The 20,217-nt window shown below is 34.6% G+C and overlaps 2 protein-coding genes across 6 annotated transcripts in view; one reads left to right on the top strand and one right to left on the bottom strand.

The window, feature by feature from the left end:
- Window positions 1–20,217, top strand: part of ST3GAL6 (ST3 beta-galactoside alpha-2,3-sialyltransferase 6) — a 138,580-nt gene that overhangs the window by 70,180 nt on the left and 48,183 nt on the right. For 3 of the 5 annotated variants that reach the window (XM_074214307.1, XM_074214308.1, XM_074214309.1), the window contains exon 11: window positions 365–18,409. The exons of the other annotated variants lie outside the window; for them this stretch is intronic. In XM_074214307.1, coding sequence (XP_074070408.1) covers window positions 365–451 — 87 coding nt within the window. In that variant the 3' untranslated portion in view covers window positions 452–18,409. Of the gene's footprint in view, window positions 1–364; window positions 18,410–20,217 lie in introns of those variants that run through there. 5 annotated transcript variants of the gene reach the window in all.
- The window catches only part of DCBLD2 (discoidin, CUB and LCCL domain containing 2), a 98,979-nt gene continuing 82,739 nt past the window's right edge, over window positions 3,978–20,217 (bottom strand). Inside the window, exons 13-16 of the mRNA XM_074214306.1 lie at window positions 12,726–12,819; window positions 11,583–11,632; window positions 9,635–9,772; window positions 3,978–8,192 (exon numbers count right to left, since the gene is read on the bottom strand). Coding sequence (XP_074070407.1) covers window positions 7,720–8,192; window positions 9,635–9,772; window positions 11,583–11,632; window positions 12,726–12,819 — 755 coding nt within the window. The 3' untranslated portion in view covers window positions 3,978–7,719. The remainder of the gene's footprint in view (window positions 8,193–9,634; window positions 9,773–11,582; window positions 11,633–12,725; window positions 12,820–20,217) is intronic.

A 20,217-nucleotide genomic window follows, 5' to 3' on the forward strand; every position in this document is an offset into this window, starting at 1 on the left:
GACCGGGATCAGTACATTGTCTTGAGCTCTGATTTGAACTCAGGAAGATGAAGCTTTCTGATTTCAGGCCCAGTGCTTTATCCACTCTGCCACCCAGGTGCCTTCAGATGGGCTGAATTAAGTCCTATCAAATTAAATAAGTGATTTTTTTTCATGGGATGAATGGAAATGATTAAGTTTGAGAAATGCCAAAATGAAAAGATATAGTAAATATATTGTTTTAGAAAAACTGAGGGTTTTTTAAATTATTTTTTGATACATATATATATAAATTTATTTAAAGACTTTTCCCATATTCTTAGACATCTAAGTTTTGTTTTTTAATGACATTTTATAATTTTGCTTTTTTGTTCTTTGTCTTTAGAATGAATACCACAACATAACTGCAGAACAGAATTTCTTAAAGAACTTAATAGAAAAAAACTTCATTATTAATTTGACGAAAGATTGACCCTAAAGACTCTCAAGATATTGATAGTTCATCAGTGTTTTATTTTTTTATAAAATTTGAGTTTATTTTTTAAAATATCAAGTTAACTTCTATATAGCATGTTCTTCAATTTTTGTATAATGTTAGGAAGTGTTCAAGGACTGAGTCTGTTATTTTCTCCTGGTCTAGATTTAACAGAAGTTAATAACATATTTAATTATGAAAACAAATTAATTAAGATATCAGGGCAGATAGATGTTAAGAGTATTCTGAAAATTCAGTTTTTTAAAAGATGCTTAATTTCTCATTTAAAAGTCTAAATTTCTAAGAATGAAGAAAAGTGGGTGGCTTGACAGTTGACACTCCAGTCAAATAATAATTATGTTTTGAAAGTTAGAATATCTACATAGAGTTGATCCAGAATGAGATAGGCCTATAAAGGTCAGAGCAAAAAAATGGTAATGTTGTCTCTATGGAATTATCAGTTTTTATCTGAATCAACAGTTTGAAATCTTTGGATCTCTGACTTTGCAAGCTGTGTTTTGGCCAAAATTAACTGAATAGCCTTAATTTTCTTTCTGTTTAAATGCTTGTTTTTCTCCTCTAAGCCAACCTTGATAATAGAAGGCCATGGGAGTGTATTTCTGCCTCTGGTGAAATTCATTTCAGTTTACAGTGGTAATGGCTTTAGAATTCTTTCTGAGTTTTCAAAATTTGCCAAATTAAATTATAAAAATACTTGAATGAAAACTGAGTATAGATCTTTTTGTTCTTGAAAATGTTACAAAAGCCATCCTATAGCTCTGTAGTCATATAGATGTTTTTTGGGGGGACTACCTTTTTTGCAGCAGGTTGTCCGATCTAGATGTTTTTCCTGCCCTTTCTTACCTCCTAATCGATGTTCTTGAGTCTTCAATGCCTGAAAATTTCTGAGCTGTCAATGTCCAGGCCAATGTTGTCTTCGGCTAGACTTGAAAAAAATCTTTGATTTCTCACTACCTGTGATATCATTGATAGAAAGTCAGGTAAATGCACTCGAAAAAAACCTCTATACCTTCCCATATAACCCCTGGTTTTTATTTGTATCACTGAGCTGCTCTGATCTATAGACAAACTAGTCATATCCATTTGACTTTGGCATAACGGGATGGGTTAGTTTTGGACCTTCCGTCCCCTTCTTTCTCTGACTGTAAGCTTGAAAAATCATCTTGTCAGTGATTTTCTGTACTTTTTCCAGTTGTATACTTAACGGTCCCCAATTTTATTTCTTAAGCTTTCCCTTGTAGCAATTAAAAATGCATCTGTAATAAAGACCCACTGCTTTCAGCACCCTAGTTGGTCTATCTCAGTGTCCCCCCCCTCCCAAAATGCTACAACACATGAAGACAATCTAATTATTCACATAATTTACCTACCTTGAAGTTCCTGAATCTCTCACATAATTTTTTACCCTTATTCTTTCTCTAACCCACAGCCTACTCATTTTCAAAATCCTGCCCACTTCCTTACCACAATTACCTCTTGTACCCTACTTTTTAAACAACTACCTCTTAATTGCTTTTGGTCACTGTAGTCCATTATAATTACTCTTCCTAAAGCACTGTTATTCATTTGTTATTCTCTACTCCAAAACCCTTCAGTGATTTTTCCATTGGGTTTCAGAATGAATTTGTAATTTATATCAAGGCATTTCCCCATAATATTTCTTTACTATGTTCTGCCCTAAAATGTCCTTCCCATGACATCAGTTCTACATACTTAAATTTTCATGCTTTTTCTCCATGATTGCTCCCAAAGCTTCCACCCTAAAATTTCCTCTATTTACACAGCACCCCAACAAATCTTTTTGTAACCTTGTATTTCTATTTTATGTAAATGTCATTCCTTTTATTAGATTGTAAACATTTTGAGGCAGGACCAAGTCCTTTTAATGTTTCCTCAGAGTGATTTGCACATAGTAGCTGCTTAATAAAAGCTTATTTAAATAAATAATAGTGTTAAATACATTTTACCTCATATAAGATTTAACTATTCTCTAGGGTATCAATGTGTTCAATTTCTTTTAACATCAATTCACATTTCTACAAAACAGGTCTGCAGTTAAGAAATTTTACCAGATTAGATCATAAATCTCTAGAGGAAACATTTATATACCATCCTTCTTTTAGGTCACTAAGGATGAGGATGGAAAATACAAAAGAAAAATTAAGCTACAATTCTCCATTTTATCAGCATTACATGGAGTTTCCTGTAGTCCTCTCTTCTAACTTTCTTAAATATTTTGGTAGTGAGAAACTAATGCTTGTGTTATCTTGACAAGCTGTTTATAGTTTAAACCTCTAGGTTCTACTTTAGGCTGTTTTGAGAAAAGGAGAGTAAAATCAAGAATTATATAATAAATAATGGGGTTTGAAGGAGGAGAGTTGTAGAATAAAGAAGTTTGGAAAAATCACATGACAGTTTGATATATAAAAAAGGATTCTAGAACTAAATTATGATACCCAGAAGTCCCATGAGGAAAAAAAAGTATTTCATCTACTTAAAACAAGTTTAATAGCAGCAATGTATATAATGTAAATATATTTCATATCCACACATATCACTTCAATAGTCAATACTCGGCAACCTTGTCAGCATCTCAGGAGTGCACACCAGTAGAATTCATGAAAAAAATTTAAAGGTAATTCATCGATTAAAAGAATGGGGATAACAAAGAAGAGTACAGAATACCCTTATCATGACTCTCATTGCTCACCCAATCCCAATATTACTTACAGAAAAGAGAGAAGTTTTAAATTAAAAAACAAATGTATGGGGGCAGCTAGGTGGTGTAGTGGATAAAGCACTGGCCTTGGAGTCAGGAGTACCTGGGTTCAAATCTGGTCTCAGACACTTAATAATTACCTAGCTGTGTGGCCTTGGGCAAGCCACTTAACCCTATTTGCCTTGCAAAAAACCTAAAAACACAAAAAAAACCCCAAATGTATGATGAATGCAGTACCAGCTTCTCCCAGTACTTCAACAAATATGAAATCTCTTTGATTTGAAATAATACATCAATTCATAGGTGGTTGGGTTTTTGTTGCAAGTCTAAATCCAGCTTTGGTGAGATGTACCAATTACTTGGGAAAATTTTGTTTTAAGTGTCGAAGTGCAACATTAGCTAAGCATCTTTTTTTCCTGTGAAATCCTTTAATTCATGGAAAAACAGTTATCGCTACACATACACAAAAACCCTTCCTGACTTTTAGAGTTTGAACAACTAGGTAACATAATAGAGTACTGGGCCTTGGAGTCAGGAAAACTTAACTTCCTGAATGCAAATCCTATTTCAGACACTTCCTGTGTGACCTTGGGCAAGCCTTCCTCAGTTTCCTCATCAGTAAAATGAGCTGCAGAAGGAAATGGCAAACTGCTCCAGGTTCTTTGCCAAGAAAACCCAAATGGGGGTCCCACAGAGTCAGGCACAACTGAAATAACTGAACAGCAGATTTTTGATGCGTCAGGATACAGTTTCTCAACATTACCTTAACAAATGACTAGGGTATAGTATGTAACATAATTTATTAAAAACAACATGAACACATAGAATTCTATTTATACAATCTAAATTCTAGCAACATATACAAATACAAAGTGACTACAAGTCCATGCTGAGGTAAGAAAAGTACATTCTGGGAGAATTTTCATCACTGAAACTCAAACCATTCTCATTCCCCCAAAAATATTTCAATGACTATTTTGCTTCTACTTTTTCCCAGTGTCAAAAGAGAAAACATAATTTGGCACAAATGAAAAATAATAAAAAATGGTGCCAAAGCTGGCCTAAAAATTATGCCACCTAAACAGTGATATATAATTCTTAGGCTGTTGCAGTTTAAGACTTCATATTAAATCCAGAATAAAAACAAGAGCAGAACAATCTAGCTTGGTGTGTTTTTATGTATTGCTTCAGTGAATTAATTCATTGTCTCACAAATTTTCTCAATTTAGTCCAATGGTGACCATTTATAGAATACCCCATCTCCCTTCTAAACAACTGTTTAGAACTGGATGTTCAGGCAAGGCAATGGAGTTTAATTTTTAATCAAATGAGTTCTTTCATCTCCATCAGAAAAACCAAAGCATTAACACATCCTGATCTTGAACTTTTTGCTTCTGTCACAAATCCTTACTGGAAGATTTTCTTCACCAATTAATTAACTCATTTTTAAATGAAAAGTGCAAATAATGAAATGAGGACTTAACTGGATTAAACCCTGCATAAAGAATAAGATCCATGTGGATTTATAATATAAATAACAATTAACAAAATTTTGACTTTTGCTATGCTGGTTCTCAAAAGATCAAATAATAGATGTCAACATGGTTAAGTCAAAGATGAACATTTACTATTCTAGTAGTTGCTAGACTCTAGGCCTATAATCAAATTCACACAGTCTTGGTCTCCTATGGAAATGAAACATTCAAACAAAACAACATTAGGTATTTAAAACTTAAAAATAAACGTACTGGGGGTGGCTAGGTGGCCCAGTGGATAGAGCACCAGCCCTTGAGTCAGGAATACCTGAGTTCAAATCATCTAGCTGTGTGGCCTTGGGCAAGCCACTTAACCCCATTGCTTTGCAAAAAAACTTCCAAAAGGTATCTGGCTAAAAAATAGTTGCCATTTGATTGTCTCAAAGCCATATATAGATGTAGATATAACACACGCTATAAGGTTGGGAAAATCCCATCATGAAATTACCTAAATGGATTATCTAAAAGAAAATTTATACCCTCCCCTTTCTCCCCACCCACACCGCCACTGAAGTTTTAGATCATTCCAACTCAGTTCTTGAAATAACAACCCAAACACAATGTTAAAAGTGTTTCTCCACAAATTAAGGAGACAGATAATAATATTAGTTATTTTGAGGATAGCAAACTGGCAAATAGGAATCAAATCATTAAAAAATCTTCAGTATAAAAGTCCAGTCTTAAAATTTATATAAAAAACAGTTCATTTCCCTGTAACCTTTTAAAGAAAATAAAACAATATTTTTAAAAATGAGGTGAGTATCCCATTACAATGAGGAAAAAAATAACCCACAAAAATCAATGACAAATTTTACAGTTCAAAATGTCTCCCTAAAAGGTTTTATTATGTGCAGTTCCAGAACTGAATCTCTCCTCCTTATCCATGACAGAAAGGACTAAGTAGTGATACATTCATCATTTCTTATTGAAAAGAGTTGACAATTCAGTTATTTTTAGCCACATTCATATTTATATTTACCAAGATCTGTACTTTCTATTCTAAATAATGTCCAAGCTGTATTTTGGTACCTCAAAATAAAAATAAATAAATTTTGTCTCATGTTTTTTATTATAATAACTTAAAAAATGAAAATAATACTAACACAGGAAAGTAAACTTAATTATAAGACAAGTGAAATTATATTTGGTCTGGGCCTATGATTTCACCTGTAGAAGCAGGGAATATGTGTGGTAAGGAAAATCTCAGGGCCAATGAGACAGAAACTCTTTTGTACCTTAGTAATGTCATAGCACTGGCTGCAGTCAGGGAGTTGTAACTTAACAAAAATGTTAAGTGAGTTAGGGTCACACAGCTAATGTCAGAGACAGAACTGAAAACTGATCCTTCCCGATTTCAAGGAATCACTAGTCACTGTCCACTATGCCATACTCCCTTAAAAACAAAATCTGTGGTAACCATAATACTGCTGCTTAAATATTTGGAAGCATACCAAAAAATACTGTGCAACTTCATTAGTCAGCTAGTGTTAGAAGTATATGAGGACTCAGATGAGGTGAAACCAACATCTTTTAAATTCAAAAGCTTAATCACAGAAATGGGTTCAGAAGACGGAGAGAGATGGTGCTTTTTTTTTCCACTTCTACCAAGTCATTCAGCTGGTCAAAAGAATAAAAACTTTGGAAAGTTTCTCTTCATCTAGTCTAGAACAAAATGTAAAGATGACTTCTGTTTTTCCCCAGTGTAAGCCTTGGTTTCAAGGAAAGTAAATGTACTACAATGGGAGAAATACTGTCAGTAAATATCAATTTATATAAAATTTCATTTGATTAGATGTGACAAGCATATCAACTGATATACAGAGTGTCCTAAAGATCTGAGTTGTAGATAAGCACAGCACTCAAACTTTGGGACACCCCATCTTCCTTTCAACATTGCAGCAGGACAAAGAGACTGGGAAAAAAATGTTGCATTTGTTCTCTACTACAGAATGTCATATTCTACCATTTAAAAAATGAAGTTCAGAATATTGATCAAACTGGGAAAAAATGCTATTAGAGAACTGACTGACATGCCAAAGCCTAAAGAATTCATATATTTATACAACTTAAAATATATTATTTCGGAGTTGTGGTCTGTATTGAAGTATTTCATTCTGTTGACGGACATCAATTGCGGTCCCATTAACTTTCTCTTCACAACCTTTTACTCTTTTCCCAACAAATCTCACAGGTTCATTTACAAACAATATTGCAAATATAAGTGGGGGAAACACCCTGCTGTGTAACTTTCCTCAGCTGTAAAGTGGTTGTTGAGTCAGAGAGGATCTATATTCATTAGGCTGCCCAAGCAGAACTCACTAAGAACCAAACCCAGAAGCATGGACAGCAATGGCTTTTGGTCAAATGAAGAGACTGTGTGTGTGCTTTGGAAGAAGTCAGCAAGAGTGATAACATCATCTGCCATCGAAAGCTTTTAAAGCCGTAGATTTCTTATCTCACTAAAGATTGAGATCTACAGGACAATTACTAAGATTACAGTATTATAAACTTAGAAAAAAAATAAACACATGTGATAACATGGGAATCAAAGGGGATAATCATGACAGTTTCCACCTTTGCGTGTAGATCTTAAGAACTTCAAGCCATTCACTATAACAGTACCATTAGCAATTATTGCTAGTAAGGCTTACTGAGCCATTACTTTTAAGTTCATTAATATACCTGCAGCATCAGTAATAAATATCTCATCTCAGTGATTTTAAAAATTCTTTGAAGTGCATCTGAGGAGCTCTCTTATGACTTAAAGAATATCGAATTTTACAGTAGTAACAAAACAGGATATTACATCATGAACAGGGAAGCAAAACGGCCAGATAAGAAGTTTCCTGTACCTCAGAAAATTTCACCTCAATCATTTCAGTAATAGATATTGAGAGACTTTTTCGTATATCGCCATGTCTAGTACAAAAAATTCAATGTGCTTTAAAAATGATGCTTGGAAAAAGTGGCATCACCTTCAAAGGATTTCTTTAAAAAACATCATCTTCTTCTCTCCCTAGTCCGGATACTTCTCCTTTACTTCCGGTTGTGTGGACTGTGCCCTGGGGTACCTGGTACATCATTTCATCTGGGGCACTTGGTCCTGGTTTTGCTCCTTTTGGAGTATCATACTCTGCACATGGTGGAGGGCAGCTGTCAGTCCGAGAGAGTTTATTGTAAGTTCCCACCAAAGGAGGGGCTTTATTCCCTGCTGCCTTGAAGGTGGATGTCGAAGGTGCTCCGCCTGAGGCCGAGGGATGTCCTGACATATCCATGATTATTGGGGTTGCATATTCTGGCCCAGTAATAGGCAGTGGTTCAGCATATGCATGATAAACTTCTTGCACTGGAGAATTATAAGGGTCAAGGTCAGCATAGCCTGCTTCTTTTCCTTCTTCTGGTTTAAAGGTTGATCTCTGATGCAGCGTACCAACAATTCCTCCCACCAAAGGCTGAGCATACTCTGTGTGATAACAAACAGAAAGGAAGACTTATACAGCTATTATTCAGAAAGCAAATGATTTGTGCTGTCAAAGAGCTGCCACTGAAAACAACTAATGCTCTAAACCTTTTCTGCTTGTCATCTCCAAAGCAGTGAAACCTTTCCAAAAAAAGCATCATATGTTTTGTGAGAGGAATTCTTGGAAGTACATGATGATGCAGTGGAAATATAATGTCCTTTAAAAATATAGTACATAAAAATGTTTGTATTGAGCATTCTTAAAACTAGCTTTGGCAATAATGCAGTTTTCTGACCCATACAATGAACAGATTGATCTAGTAGACCTCTAAAAGTTGTAGCAGTATAGCAGTGTAAAGTTTATAGACATGATAACTAGCATTTCTTGGGTCATGTTACTTCTCTTTAATTTCAGTTTCCTAATCTGTAATATGAAGCTGCTTTGGTCCCTCCCAATTCTACATTTCTATACTTCTATGATGCTTAACTATAACAAGATTAACTTCCATCAAGAAGTCATAATTTGTTTTTCTTTACTTTTTGGAATACTTAACATTTCAAATGATGTAGGTCTGATATTTTAAAAACCATAAAAACTCTGGAAGAAAAAAAGAGAAATCCTAGGTCATATAGCCCAACCCCTCTTTTTACATATGAATAAAGTGAGGCACAGAAATATTAAGTAAATTATCCAAGGTCACAGGGGAACACAAGGTATCAATCACAGTTTGAAACTAAGTCCTCTGACTTCAAATTCAGTGTTCTTTCAACTGAGTCTAAGCTATCTCCACTATCTTAAGGGGATCCTTCTTTCATGGATGAAGTAATTTAAGTCACAAAAGTAACTTAAGATCATTTATGTCAAAGACAAAGGTAGGATTCCAAATGAAGACCCCTTTGTCTTCTTCAACTCAAGTCCCCTGAATAAAAGGAACACAAAAAAATTCAGATGTACTTATGTAAGATTAAAAATTTATTATAGGGGCAGCTAGGTGGTGCAGTGGATAGAGCACTGGCCCTGGAGTCAGGAGAATCTGAGTTCAATCCCGGCCTTAGACACTTAATAATTACCTAGCTGTGTGGCCTTGGGCAAGCCCCTTAACCCCATTGCCTTGCAAAATATAAAAAAATCTTATTATGCTCTAAATTTGATCTGTTAAACAAAAATGGCCTAATTCCCATTATTATACAATTAATGATATACTATGTAGTGTGCTCCAAAACTACAGCAATACTCCAATAAACACTAGTTCCTGGAAAATATGATCTTGGGTAAAACTGGAGGAGAAAAGTTGGTATCACAATGCTAAATGTGGGCAATTAAGTTGCCAGATAACACTATAGCAAAGACTTCCAGTATTACAGTTAGATCTTGTTTAAAGTATCAATTATTTTATTGTGAAATGTTACACAGTGTATTCCTGTACATTGTTCCAAATGGTTACCTGCAGTTTCAGTCTGTAACACAGATGTAACTTCTCTTGGTCTCAAGTGACTAACTTCACTGCTGCTGTAACGAACTGGAGTTTCCTCATGTTCCAGTGATTTGGCTGGGAAAAACTGCTTCATTCCTTTCCACCAACCTTCATTAGGGTTTCAAGCAAGAAGGCACATTATGCAAAAATGTCTCCAATATAAATGGCTTAAATATTATTAGGAAACTCTTCACATTAGTTCCATGATAATGCTTTTCAAGGCCTAGCTGATGGCTTACTAAGAGTAATACTATAAAATTAAAGCAACAATTCAGACAGGCACTACAATTTCATGGTTACCACGGTTGCCATGATTATACTTGAAACTTTCTTTTAAAGTACTCCAAATTGAGGATGGGCATTTTTCTTAGTAACTAAAGCACATTAAAATACAAAGTTTTAAGTCAGGAGAGTCTACACAAGTATTCTAAAAACTTAAGGTAGGAAATACACACCCACATGCATGTGTGTCTAGGGAGAGGGATAAAAATATCTGAAGGTAAGTTTTATCTTCATGAAATTTTTCGCCAGACTAAAATGACCTAACATCTGACAACTAAGCAGTGAAAAATGACATGGGAATGGTTTGAAAAAAATAACACATACAGTGGAAAGATCCTTAGATGGAGTTGTGGGGACTCCCTAAAAGAGCACTGGATTAGAGCTCAGGGCAAGGACTGGAATCCTGGTCCTTCCATTGATAACACAATCCTGAGCTTCTAAGGAGTGACCATTCCAGACCTCAGTTTGCATATCAGTAAAATGAGGGGGGGTGGACCACATGGGGCCTGAAAAACTCACCAACACTACCACAATAAAATATATTTGGGATTGCTTAACAAAAAAAATAAAAATACAACTTAAATAGGAGTAACTTGGGAGTTTTCTAAGTAAATACATAATGACAAAGACCCATCTCTCTGAGTCTGATACCACTGGACCAGAAAATCCCAAGGTTACTTTCAACTCTAAACCCAATGAAGATGATTCTAACTTAAGCAAGGATTTGGTCATAGCTCTACTTTTTACTTTTTTTCCCCTTATTTAAGGAAATGGGGTTATGTGACTTTCCCAAGGTCACCCCAGCTAGCCAATAATTAAGTGTCTGAGGCCAGATTTGAACTCAGGTCCTCCTGACTCCAGAGTTGGTACTCTATCCACTGTGCCACATGGCTGCTCCTCTACCTCTTACTCTTAATATATATTCAACTATGGGAAAGTCACTTATTCTCTCTTACTGTTTATTAATAAAATATTTAACTGGATTATTCCATTTATTAAATGCTAGGAACTCTGCATATAAATATAATTTGGGGAGAGAAACTAAAGACTGAGGTATCAGGAAAGACCTCATGTAGGAGACACTGCAGATGAGTACCAAAAGGTTTATAGAAGGGAAAGCATTCCAGACATTAATAGCAGCCTATGCAAATACATGGAGGTGAAAGATGGGATAGTGGATAAAAGGAACAAGTGGAACAACTTGGATGGAACTTGTGTATGAAAGGGAAGTAGAATAAATCTGGAAAGTTAAGTTGAATTCAGATTTTGAAGAGCATTAATAAAAGGTAAATGGAGAAATTTGTATTTGTACTAGAAAGAGCTTCAGAGCAGGGAAATGATATAGTCAGACCTTTGTTTTAGGAATATCATTTTCAAACCTTGTAGAACAGACTGAAGAAGATAAAATAAATACTTGTATTTATAAATATAATTATTTATACATAAAGTAGGCAGACCAAATAAGAGACTATTGTGACAATCTAGGTGAAAGATGATAAACACTGAACTAGGTATCAGCTAAAGGAAAACATGGGAGAGAACTGAAATCAAAGGTTTGTCCTTAGGCAAAGATCAGAGGATATGTATATTTTATGCTAATTATCTGAGAACTGCAAGTAAAGCCTTTATTATTTACCTGCACGGTCCCAATAAGGTAAGTCATATGTTCCTTCTGTTTTTTTCTTTCTGGAAAGACAACACACACACACACACACACACACACACACACGCACAGAAAACCCAGAAATTAACACGATTAAATTTATTCCTAAGACACTTCTGAAACTGCAGCACAAATACAAAAAAGTTAATTATTAAGCCTATAAAATTCCACTTGGAATATTGCCTAGGTGAGCTTCATGCTATGATGTTAGCTAAACTGAATTTTGGAATCTCAAGAAAAATTAAAGCCTTCAAAGAAAGATGCAGTGTGCCTCCTATTGGTCTCCTCTCTCTAAATCCTACTTTTCTTTCCTAGAACTACTGACCTAAAAAGGATAAAGGAATGAAAATTAGCAAATAAGAGGCAAAGAAAATTAGGAAGAAAATAAAAACAGCTCTTTCCCTCGTTATCTTTTAATAGCTTAGAAAGGTTAGAGAAAAGTGTTTGCATTTGTTTTTTTTTCTTAGAAAATGGGGAAAGCAAGTATTTATTAAGTCATAAAATTGTGTCACAAAAATAGTATTAGTCTATTTCTTTTGCTTCTGATTTTTCTTTGCCTGGTTCAATTTGACAAATGCTTTTTAACTGCCTAATGCTCTAGAAAATAGTGTCAATCAGTCTAATATGTTTTAATTAGGAATTACATGGTCTTAATTTCTAATTTTACATGTGGTCCCCTCTCTTTGTAAGAGTAGGAAGAAAGATTATATTTTATTTTTACAAACAAAGTAACAGAAATGGTGTTACTTTTTCAAAATCCAGGTGTGATAGTTCCTCTAATATATAATCTAGGAAGATGTAAACTTCCTATTTCTAATATTACCATCCTTACTAAGTCTGTATTTATTTAAAGTTGGTTTCAAACCAAGACTATCATAAATAATACACTAGACTAAGTGGTAGATGATGTGACTAACCAATAATTTAGTGAAGGTATAACAAAATGTCACAAGCTGTCATCTACCACTGAATAAACTTGTTTTTCCCATAGCATTTATGACTAGAACAAATCTTGGCAATATAATGGGAGGAGTGCTAGACTTGTAGTGAGAAGTTCTGCGTTAAATGATCAGTGTCTATACTTATATCTGTGAAACAAATACATAATTATATTACCTGTTTCTCCAATGCCAACCACAAACTAAGATCAGAATAAAGGTAGTCAGAACCATGACCAGAACAGGAACTAGGACAGCAGCCAATGCTACATCTGATTTAAAAAGACAGAGTGAGAGAGTGAGAGAATACTAGTAACAATTTACACAGAAACCAAACATTATATTTGTTAACATTTCTCCATACAAGCCACTGTATTTTTGTATTTTTTTATACAAGATCATTGTTTAATCTAATATTTATTCTAGTACTTGTTCTAATCAGGTAAATTTTATTTCATCCTCAGCACATGGTTGTATTTGATTCTATAGAATTTTCTGCCCACAAAACCCAATTTAAATAATATAAAAAATAGTACTAGATTTCACTTCCTTACATGGAAAATGGGGGTCTACTCCAAAGGTGATTGTAAGAATCATGTCAGATAATCAATATAAAGCATTTTGTAAACCCCAACATTCTATTTACAGTGTGAGCTGCTATCACTATGGAGTGACTTAAAAATTTTTACTCCTATTGAAAGCAACTACACCAAAAAGTGAGGTAAAAGTTTTGAGTATTTCCTTCTCAATTTTTATCAAAAGTTGTTTTTTAACTTCTTAACATTACTAACCTATGTATATGGCCTGAACAATCATTTGGTTCCTCAGTTTCCTCATTCATTCTATGCCAACTACTGTTCAGGGTTGCTTTGATAAGCAAATAAAAATTAATTATGGAAAATTTTATATATACATAAACATATACATGTATGTGTTTGAATGTCTGTGTGTATAAATAAATGTTCACTATTATCAGCTATTCCTGAGGCCCTTTGTAGCTAGTAATTCTTTTACAAAGAACGAATGCTAACATTTCCTTTAAAAAAATTAATTTCTACAAACATCAGAAATGTGGAATATAGCTTTCATATTATGTTAAGAAAATAAATGAAGAGCAATATGACAGAAAATAAAAAATGAGATCTAGAGAGAGAGACCTTAGAACCTGCTTCTTTTTTTCAGGGTAAGATATGGGTTATTTTTCTTTAATAAATTTTTTTTAATATATTTCCCCTATTTTTCTCAATGTATCCTTCCTTCCATCCTCATCCATGGAGTCATTCCTTATAACAAAGAATAAAAGAGAAGGTAAAACACATCAACAAAACTAACCAATACATCAAAAATTCTGAGATTATGAAGTGTGCCACCATTTCATAGTTTTTTCTCCTATTTTCACCATATTAGCAAAGAGGGTGGGTTGGTACCTGCTCATATCTCATCTTTGAGGCCAAGATTGGCTATTATAATTTCAAAGCATTGGTTTATTTGCTCTTGTTTCTCTTTCCATTCACATGGAAGGCTGGCCAGTCAACAAGCATTCTGGAGGCACCAAGCAATGTGCAAGATGATGAGGATACAAGTTCAAATGATGAAATAGCCTAGACTTGCAAAGATCTGTAGTTTTTGGCTATTGTTTTCCTGTGTCTGCTGACTTTGCTTTACATCAACTCATATAAGCCTCCCCAGACCAGGGTTATTTTAAGGGGAATTAAGGATCATCATTATTTCTACTAGTACAAACTAAGAAAGCCGCAGTATCCTAAGCAGAGAATGAAGATCTGAACTAGTTATGTCAATGGGAGAGAGAGGAAGAAGGAACTTTACCTTATAAAGTCTTTTTTTTAAATTAAGTTGTGAATAAAATGTTTAAGATACTTTATAGTAAGAGCTCAATATAATTTAAGAGTACAATGAAGTAGCCAAAAAAAATCTAATGTATTTTAGGAGGTTATCAATGAAAGAACACTGTATAGATTGAATTAGTTTTAATAATCACATGACTACTGATCTCACAAAAGAATGATAAGGTACCTAACAAATGTATGCTTATATTTTCAGTTGGGCTCTAAATGTTGCAAAACAATGCTGCAAAACAATGCTGCAACATCTCCCTGAATAGGCTCTATGCTGTTGACCATGATGGTGATCCCCAATCTTCGTGCCCCTCTTCAAATCTCCCAAAGAAGACCTTTTCCACTTCTGCCATTTTACCTACTTCACCTCATACTCCACCTTTCCTTTAAAATTAAGTTCATTTGCTGAAAGCTCTTTCTTCTACCCTTGGCCCTTCTCATCTTAAAATCTCTCTAAAATCATATGCCCCCCCATCCATCATCACCTTCTTTACTTCAGTCTCCAGTGAAGAGGTGGCCCTTCTTACCAGGTTGACTCCTCTCCATGAACTCTTAAATTCCATCCTTTCTTTTATTTTTTTAAGGTTTTTTTTTTGTAAGGCAAACAGGGTTAAGTGGCTTGCCCAAGGCCACACAGCTAGGTAATTATTAAGTGTCTGAGACCGGATTTGAACCCAGGTACTCCTGACTCCAGGGCTGGTGCTTTATCCACTACAACACCTAGCTGCCCAATTCCATCCTTTCTAAGTATTTTTAGAAGGCTGGCTCCACTTTTTATCTAGTACATCATCCTTACTTGCCTATAAAACTACACAAACAATTTAAAGCCCCTAATAGATACATCATGCTTCTCTACAACCTGTGGTCCTATCCCCCCCCCTTTGTGGCTCCCTAAATTTACTTCCTTTTTAGTTCCTCTCCCATCACTCTCTAATGAATAACTCTCTGCAGTAGGACTTTCAACCTCATCATTCAAAGGAAATTGCTTTCTACAAATTTATCAATTACTTCTTAATTGCCAAATCTAATGCTCCTTTCTTAATCTTTCTACTTCTTGTCCTCTCAGTGACCACATTCTCCTCTTGGATATTCTTTTCTCTTCATTTTGGTGACACTGCTATCTTAGTTCCCTTTCTACTTGTCTGGCTATTCCTTGTCTGTCCCTTTGGTTGGATCCACATACAGGTCAGACCCACTAAATGTGGTAGGGCTTCAAGGCTCTATTCTGAGCCTTCTTCTCTACAGTATCCCATTGATGCAAGTTCCCATAGAGGTGTTCTTATTTTTCTGAAGATCATGGTATCCAAATTGATACATATCCACATACTTCTGGTATCTCTTATGAGCTCAAGTCCTTCATCAAAAATTGTCTTTTGAATATTTTGAACTGAATGTTCAAAACTCAACATATTGGGGGTAGCTAGGTGGCATGGTGGATAGAGTAAGGGTCCTGGAGTCAGGAGGACCTGAGTTCAAATCCAGCCTCAAGACAGTTAATAATTGCTTAGCTGTGTGACCTTGGGCAAGTCACTTAATCCCCCTGCCTTAAATAAAACTTTAAAAATTCAATATGTCATAAAATAGCTCATTATTATTATTGCCACTAAACACAATTTTAAAAATTCTCTCTTTCTCTCTGAAATTGATCAGTAGAAAGATTAGATGCACAATACATAGAAGCAAATGAGCATAGTACAAAAATTTCTAGGCAAAGTGGAAAGAAGACTGGCGGAAACCATGCACAGACCAACATAGTAAGTTAAGTTCAAAATGGGTACTTGATTTAAATATAAAGAGTGATAACATAAGAAAATTAATGAAACAAGGAAGTTAACTGTCAGATCCCCGGACAGAGGGAAAGTTTATGATCAAACAAGAGATAGTGAAGTTTGCAGGAACTAAAATGAATCATATTGATTACATAAAATTAAAAAGATTTTGTACAAATAAAATCAATGTGCATAAAATCAGAAGAAAAATAGGAACCTGGAGAAAAAAACTTTGCAGCACATTTGATATTGGTCTCATTTCTAAAATGTATGGGAAATATGAGTCAAATTTATGAGAATGAGATATATACTCCAAATGGTAAATGATGAAAGAATTTTGGTAGTTTTCAGAGGAATAAATCAAAACTATCAAGAGTCATGAAAAAATAATTTAAATAATTAATATAGTATAGCAAATTAAAACAACTGAGATATGCTAAGAAGATAAAAGAGAAAATAACAAAATGGAAGATAATAGGTAAAATAATGCACTGTTGGTTGAACTGTGAATTAATCCAGCAATCCTGAAAAAGCAATTTAGGATTATGCCCCCAGAGTTATTAAATTGTACACAGCCTTTGACACAAAGATATTACATCTGTACCTCAAAGAGAACAACAAAAAGTAAAAAATATTTATAGACACTCTTTTTAGGGTAGCAAAGAATTGGAAAGTGAAGGGATGTCCATCAACTGGGGAATGACTGAACAAGTTTTGATACATGAATTCAATGGAATACTATTGTGGTATAATCATCAAAACAATCTGGTACTGGATAAGAGAAAGATGTTGATCAGTGGAATAGGTTAGGAATACAATATACAGCAGCAAAGAAACAAAGATGCTCACTTGTTTAATGAACTGAAAGAACCCAGCTATTGGGGCAAGAACTAATCATTAAACAAAAACTGTTGGGAAAACTGGAAAGCAGTCTAATTGAAATTAGCCAGAGATCAACATCCCATATTATTTATCAAGAGGAGTTCTACGTGAGTATCTGACCTGGATAAAGTTTGATACCACAAATGATAGATGCAGAAAAAGAAATTACTTGTCAGACCTATGGAAAGGGGGAACAATTTATGACCTAATAAGAGATAGAAAGGTTCCCAGAAGGAAAATAGACAATTTTGATTACGTAAATCTAAAAAATGTATACTCAAGCAAAATCAATTCAGTTAAAATTAGAAAAGCAACAGGAATCTGTGAAAAATCTTTGCAGGAAGTTTCACTGATAAAGGTTTCATTTCTAAGTCATTTAGACCTATTAATTATTTTTTGGTTAGATTTGAGGCTAAGAGTGGTAAATTGAGGACCCCACTAGTATAGTCTTACTGTCTATTTCCTCCTTTGATTCATTTAACTTTTCTTTAAGAATTTGGATACTATACCATTGGTGCATATATTGCATTACTGATGTTAATTCACTATGTTGTAAAATGTAGTTCCCCTGATTAACTTTTTTAAATAGTTTATTTTTGCTTTGGTTTTGTCTGAAATCATGATCACTACCCTAAGCTTTTTACTTTGGCTAAAGCATAACGGATTTTGCTTCAGGTTCTTACTTTAATTGTGCATCCTGTTCTAAAGTGTTTCTTGTAAACAATATATTGCTGAATTCTGGTTTCTAAGCCATTTGTCTATCATATTCCACATACAGTATGACTGGCAACTGTACTGCCTTCTACTCTGTTCTTTATATTTATATCACACTACTCCTTCCAAGAGTTTGCTTTGCTTTTGAACACTACCTCCTTTAATCTATTCTCTCTTATTCACATTTTTCCCCCTCACTTTTCCCTTCATCCCTTTCCCTCCTTCCTCCCTGTTGGGTAAAATGAATATGTGTACCCAACAATGTGTGTGTGTGTATATGTATGTATATGTATATTCTTCCCTCCTTGACCCAATTCATGAAAATGAAATTCAAACGTTGCCTGCTCCCCTCCCCTGCCATCTGTCCCTCTAAGTTCCTCCTGATATACCCCACTTATGTGGTAAAATTTTCCACATTCTTCCCTCTTATCCTCTTTTTCCAGTACATCCCTCTTTCTCACTCTTTCATTCCTCTTCTGAGATCATATCAATATGATTCATATCCATACTCTCTGTATAAGTAAACTCCCTTTAACCGCCCTAGTGATAATAAAATTACATGTATTATCTTTCAATACAGGAATGGAAAACAATTTAATTTGTTTATTCCCTCATGATTTCTCACATTTCTTACATTTTTTACTTCTCCTAAGTCTTTTGTTTGAACAGCAAATTTTCTATTCCACTCTTTTCATCATGAAATCTTCTATTTCATTAAATGCTCACATTTTTTTCTCGATTGGATTATATTCAGTTTCTCTGCACAGGTTATTCTTGATTGTCATCCTTTAAGTCCTTTGCCTTCCAAAATATATTCCAAGTCCTTTACTCCTTTATCATGGTAGTGGCTAAATCTTGTGTGTTCCTTCGTGGAATTGAATTAGTTCTTTCTGGCTGTCTTTAGTATTTTCTTCATGACCTGGGAGCTCTGGATTTTGGCTATAATATTCTCATTTAGGTATTTCTTTTGGGAGGAAACTGGTGGATGTTTTTCAGTTTCTACTTTTCCTGTTTCTAAAATAGCTAGGTAATTTTTCTTCATAATTTTATGAAATATGAAGTCCAGGTTCTTCTTTGATCATGGCTTTCAGGTACTCCAATAATTATTAAATTATCTCTGCTTAATCTATTTTCCAGGTCAGTTTTTTTTCCTATGAGATAGTCTTTTTTTTAACTTTTGACCTTTTTTATTGTTTCTTGATGTCTCAGTCATTAGCTGATTAATCCAATCCTAATTTTAAGAAATTATTTTCTTCATTATTTTGGTTCCTTTTTTTACCAAGCTGTTAATTTGCTTCTTTTTTTTTTTTTTTTAGGTTTTTGCAAGGCAAATGGGGTTAAGTGGCTTGCCCAAGGCCACACAGCTAGGTAATTATTAAGTGTCTCAGACTGGATTTGAACCCAGGTACTCCTGACTCCAGGGCCGGTGCTTTATCCATTACGCCACCTAGCTGCCTCTGTTAATTTGCTTTTAATAATTCTCTTACAAAATTCTTATTTCTTTTTTCAATTTTTTCCTCTATTTCTCTTATTTGGTTTCAAATTTTTTTCTTTTGATTCTTTTTTTAAATCTTTCTCTAATTGTTCTAAGAATTCTTATTGGACTTCTGTTCAATCTGCATGTTTTTTTTTTGTTGGAGGCAGTGCTTGTGGATGTTTTCAAGTCATTTTCTTCATCCAAGTTTGTATCTTTTTTTTTTTAGGTTTCTGCAGGGCAAATGGGGTTAAGTGGCTTGCCCAAGGCCACACAGCTAGCTAATTATTAAGTGTCTGAGACTGGATTTGAACCTAGGTACTCTTGACTCCAGGGCTGGTGCTTTAGCCACTGTGCCACCTAGCCGCCCTCCAAGTTTGTATCTTGATCTTCTATGTCACCAGAATAACTTCTTAGGGTCAGATCCTTTTGCTGTTGCTTGCTTATTTTTTCCAGCCTATTTCTTGACTTTGCACTTTATGTTGTATTAGGTTCTGTTCACCTCAGGGTGGGGAGTGGGGGGGAAGCTATGTCTGGCCTAAGCTTCTTTTATGTCCTGCTGCTGCTTTCTTAGTTCAATCTGGGGGGCCTGGAAAACTTTATTGCTTCCAAAGCAGTACAATCTAATAGGGATAGTCACTGTCCTATTAATCTGTCCTCTGGTCCTTACCTAGGTGGGGTTACTTCTTCTTGACTCTGACCACTCCTTTTCACCCTGGAACTGTGACCCAGGTCTGGGTAATGGATGACAGAGCTGCTCCCAATGCTAGTTCTTTTTTTATATATATATATATTTTATATTTATTTATTCTCATTTTGTATAATTTTTTTATACATTAATGAAATATTCTTGTTTAAGAATAAACAAAATAACCCCCCAAAATATAGACTCGCTTGAGGGATAAAAGGGGAGAGAGAAAAAATTAAAATAAAAAAATAATAGTAATAATTGTAGGTATGGCCAGGTGGCGCAAT

Source organism: Macrotis lagotis, chromosome 1 (assembly GCF_037893015.1).
Source record: "Macrotis lagotis isolate mMagLag1 chromosome 1, bilby.v1.9.chrom.fasta, whole genome shotgun sequence".
In the NCBI taxonomy this organism is placed as follows: Eukaryota; Metazoa; Chordata; class Mammalia; order Peramelemorphia; family Peramelidae; genus Macrotis; species Macrotis lagotis.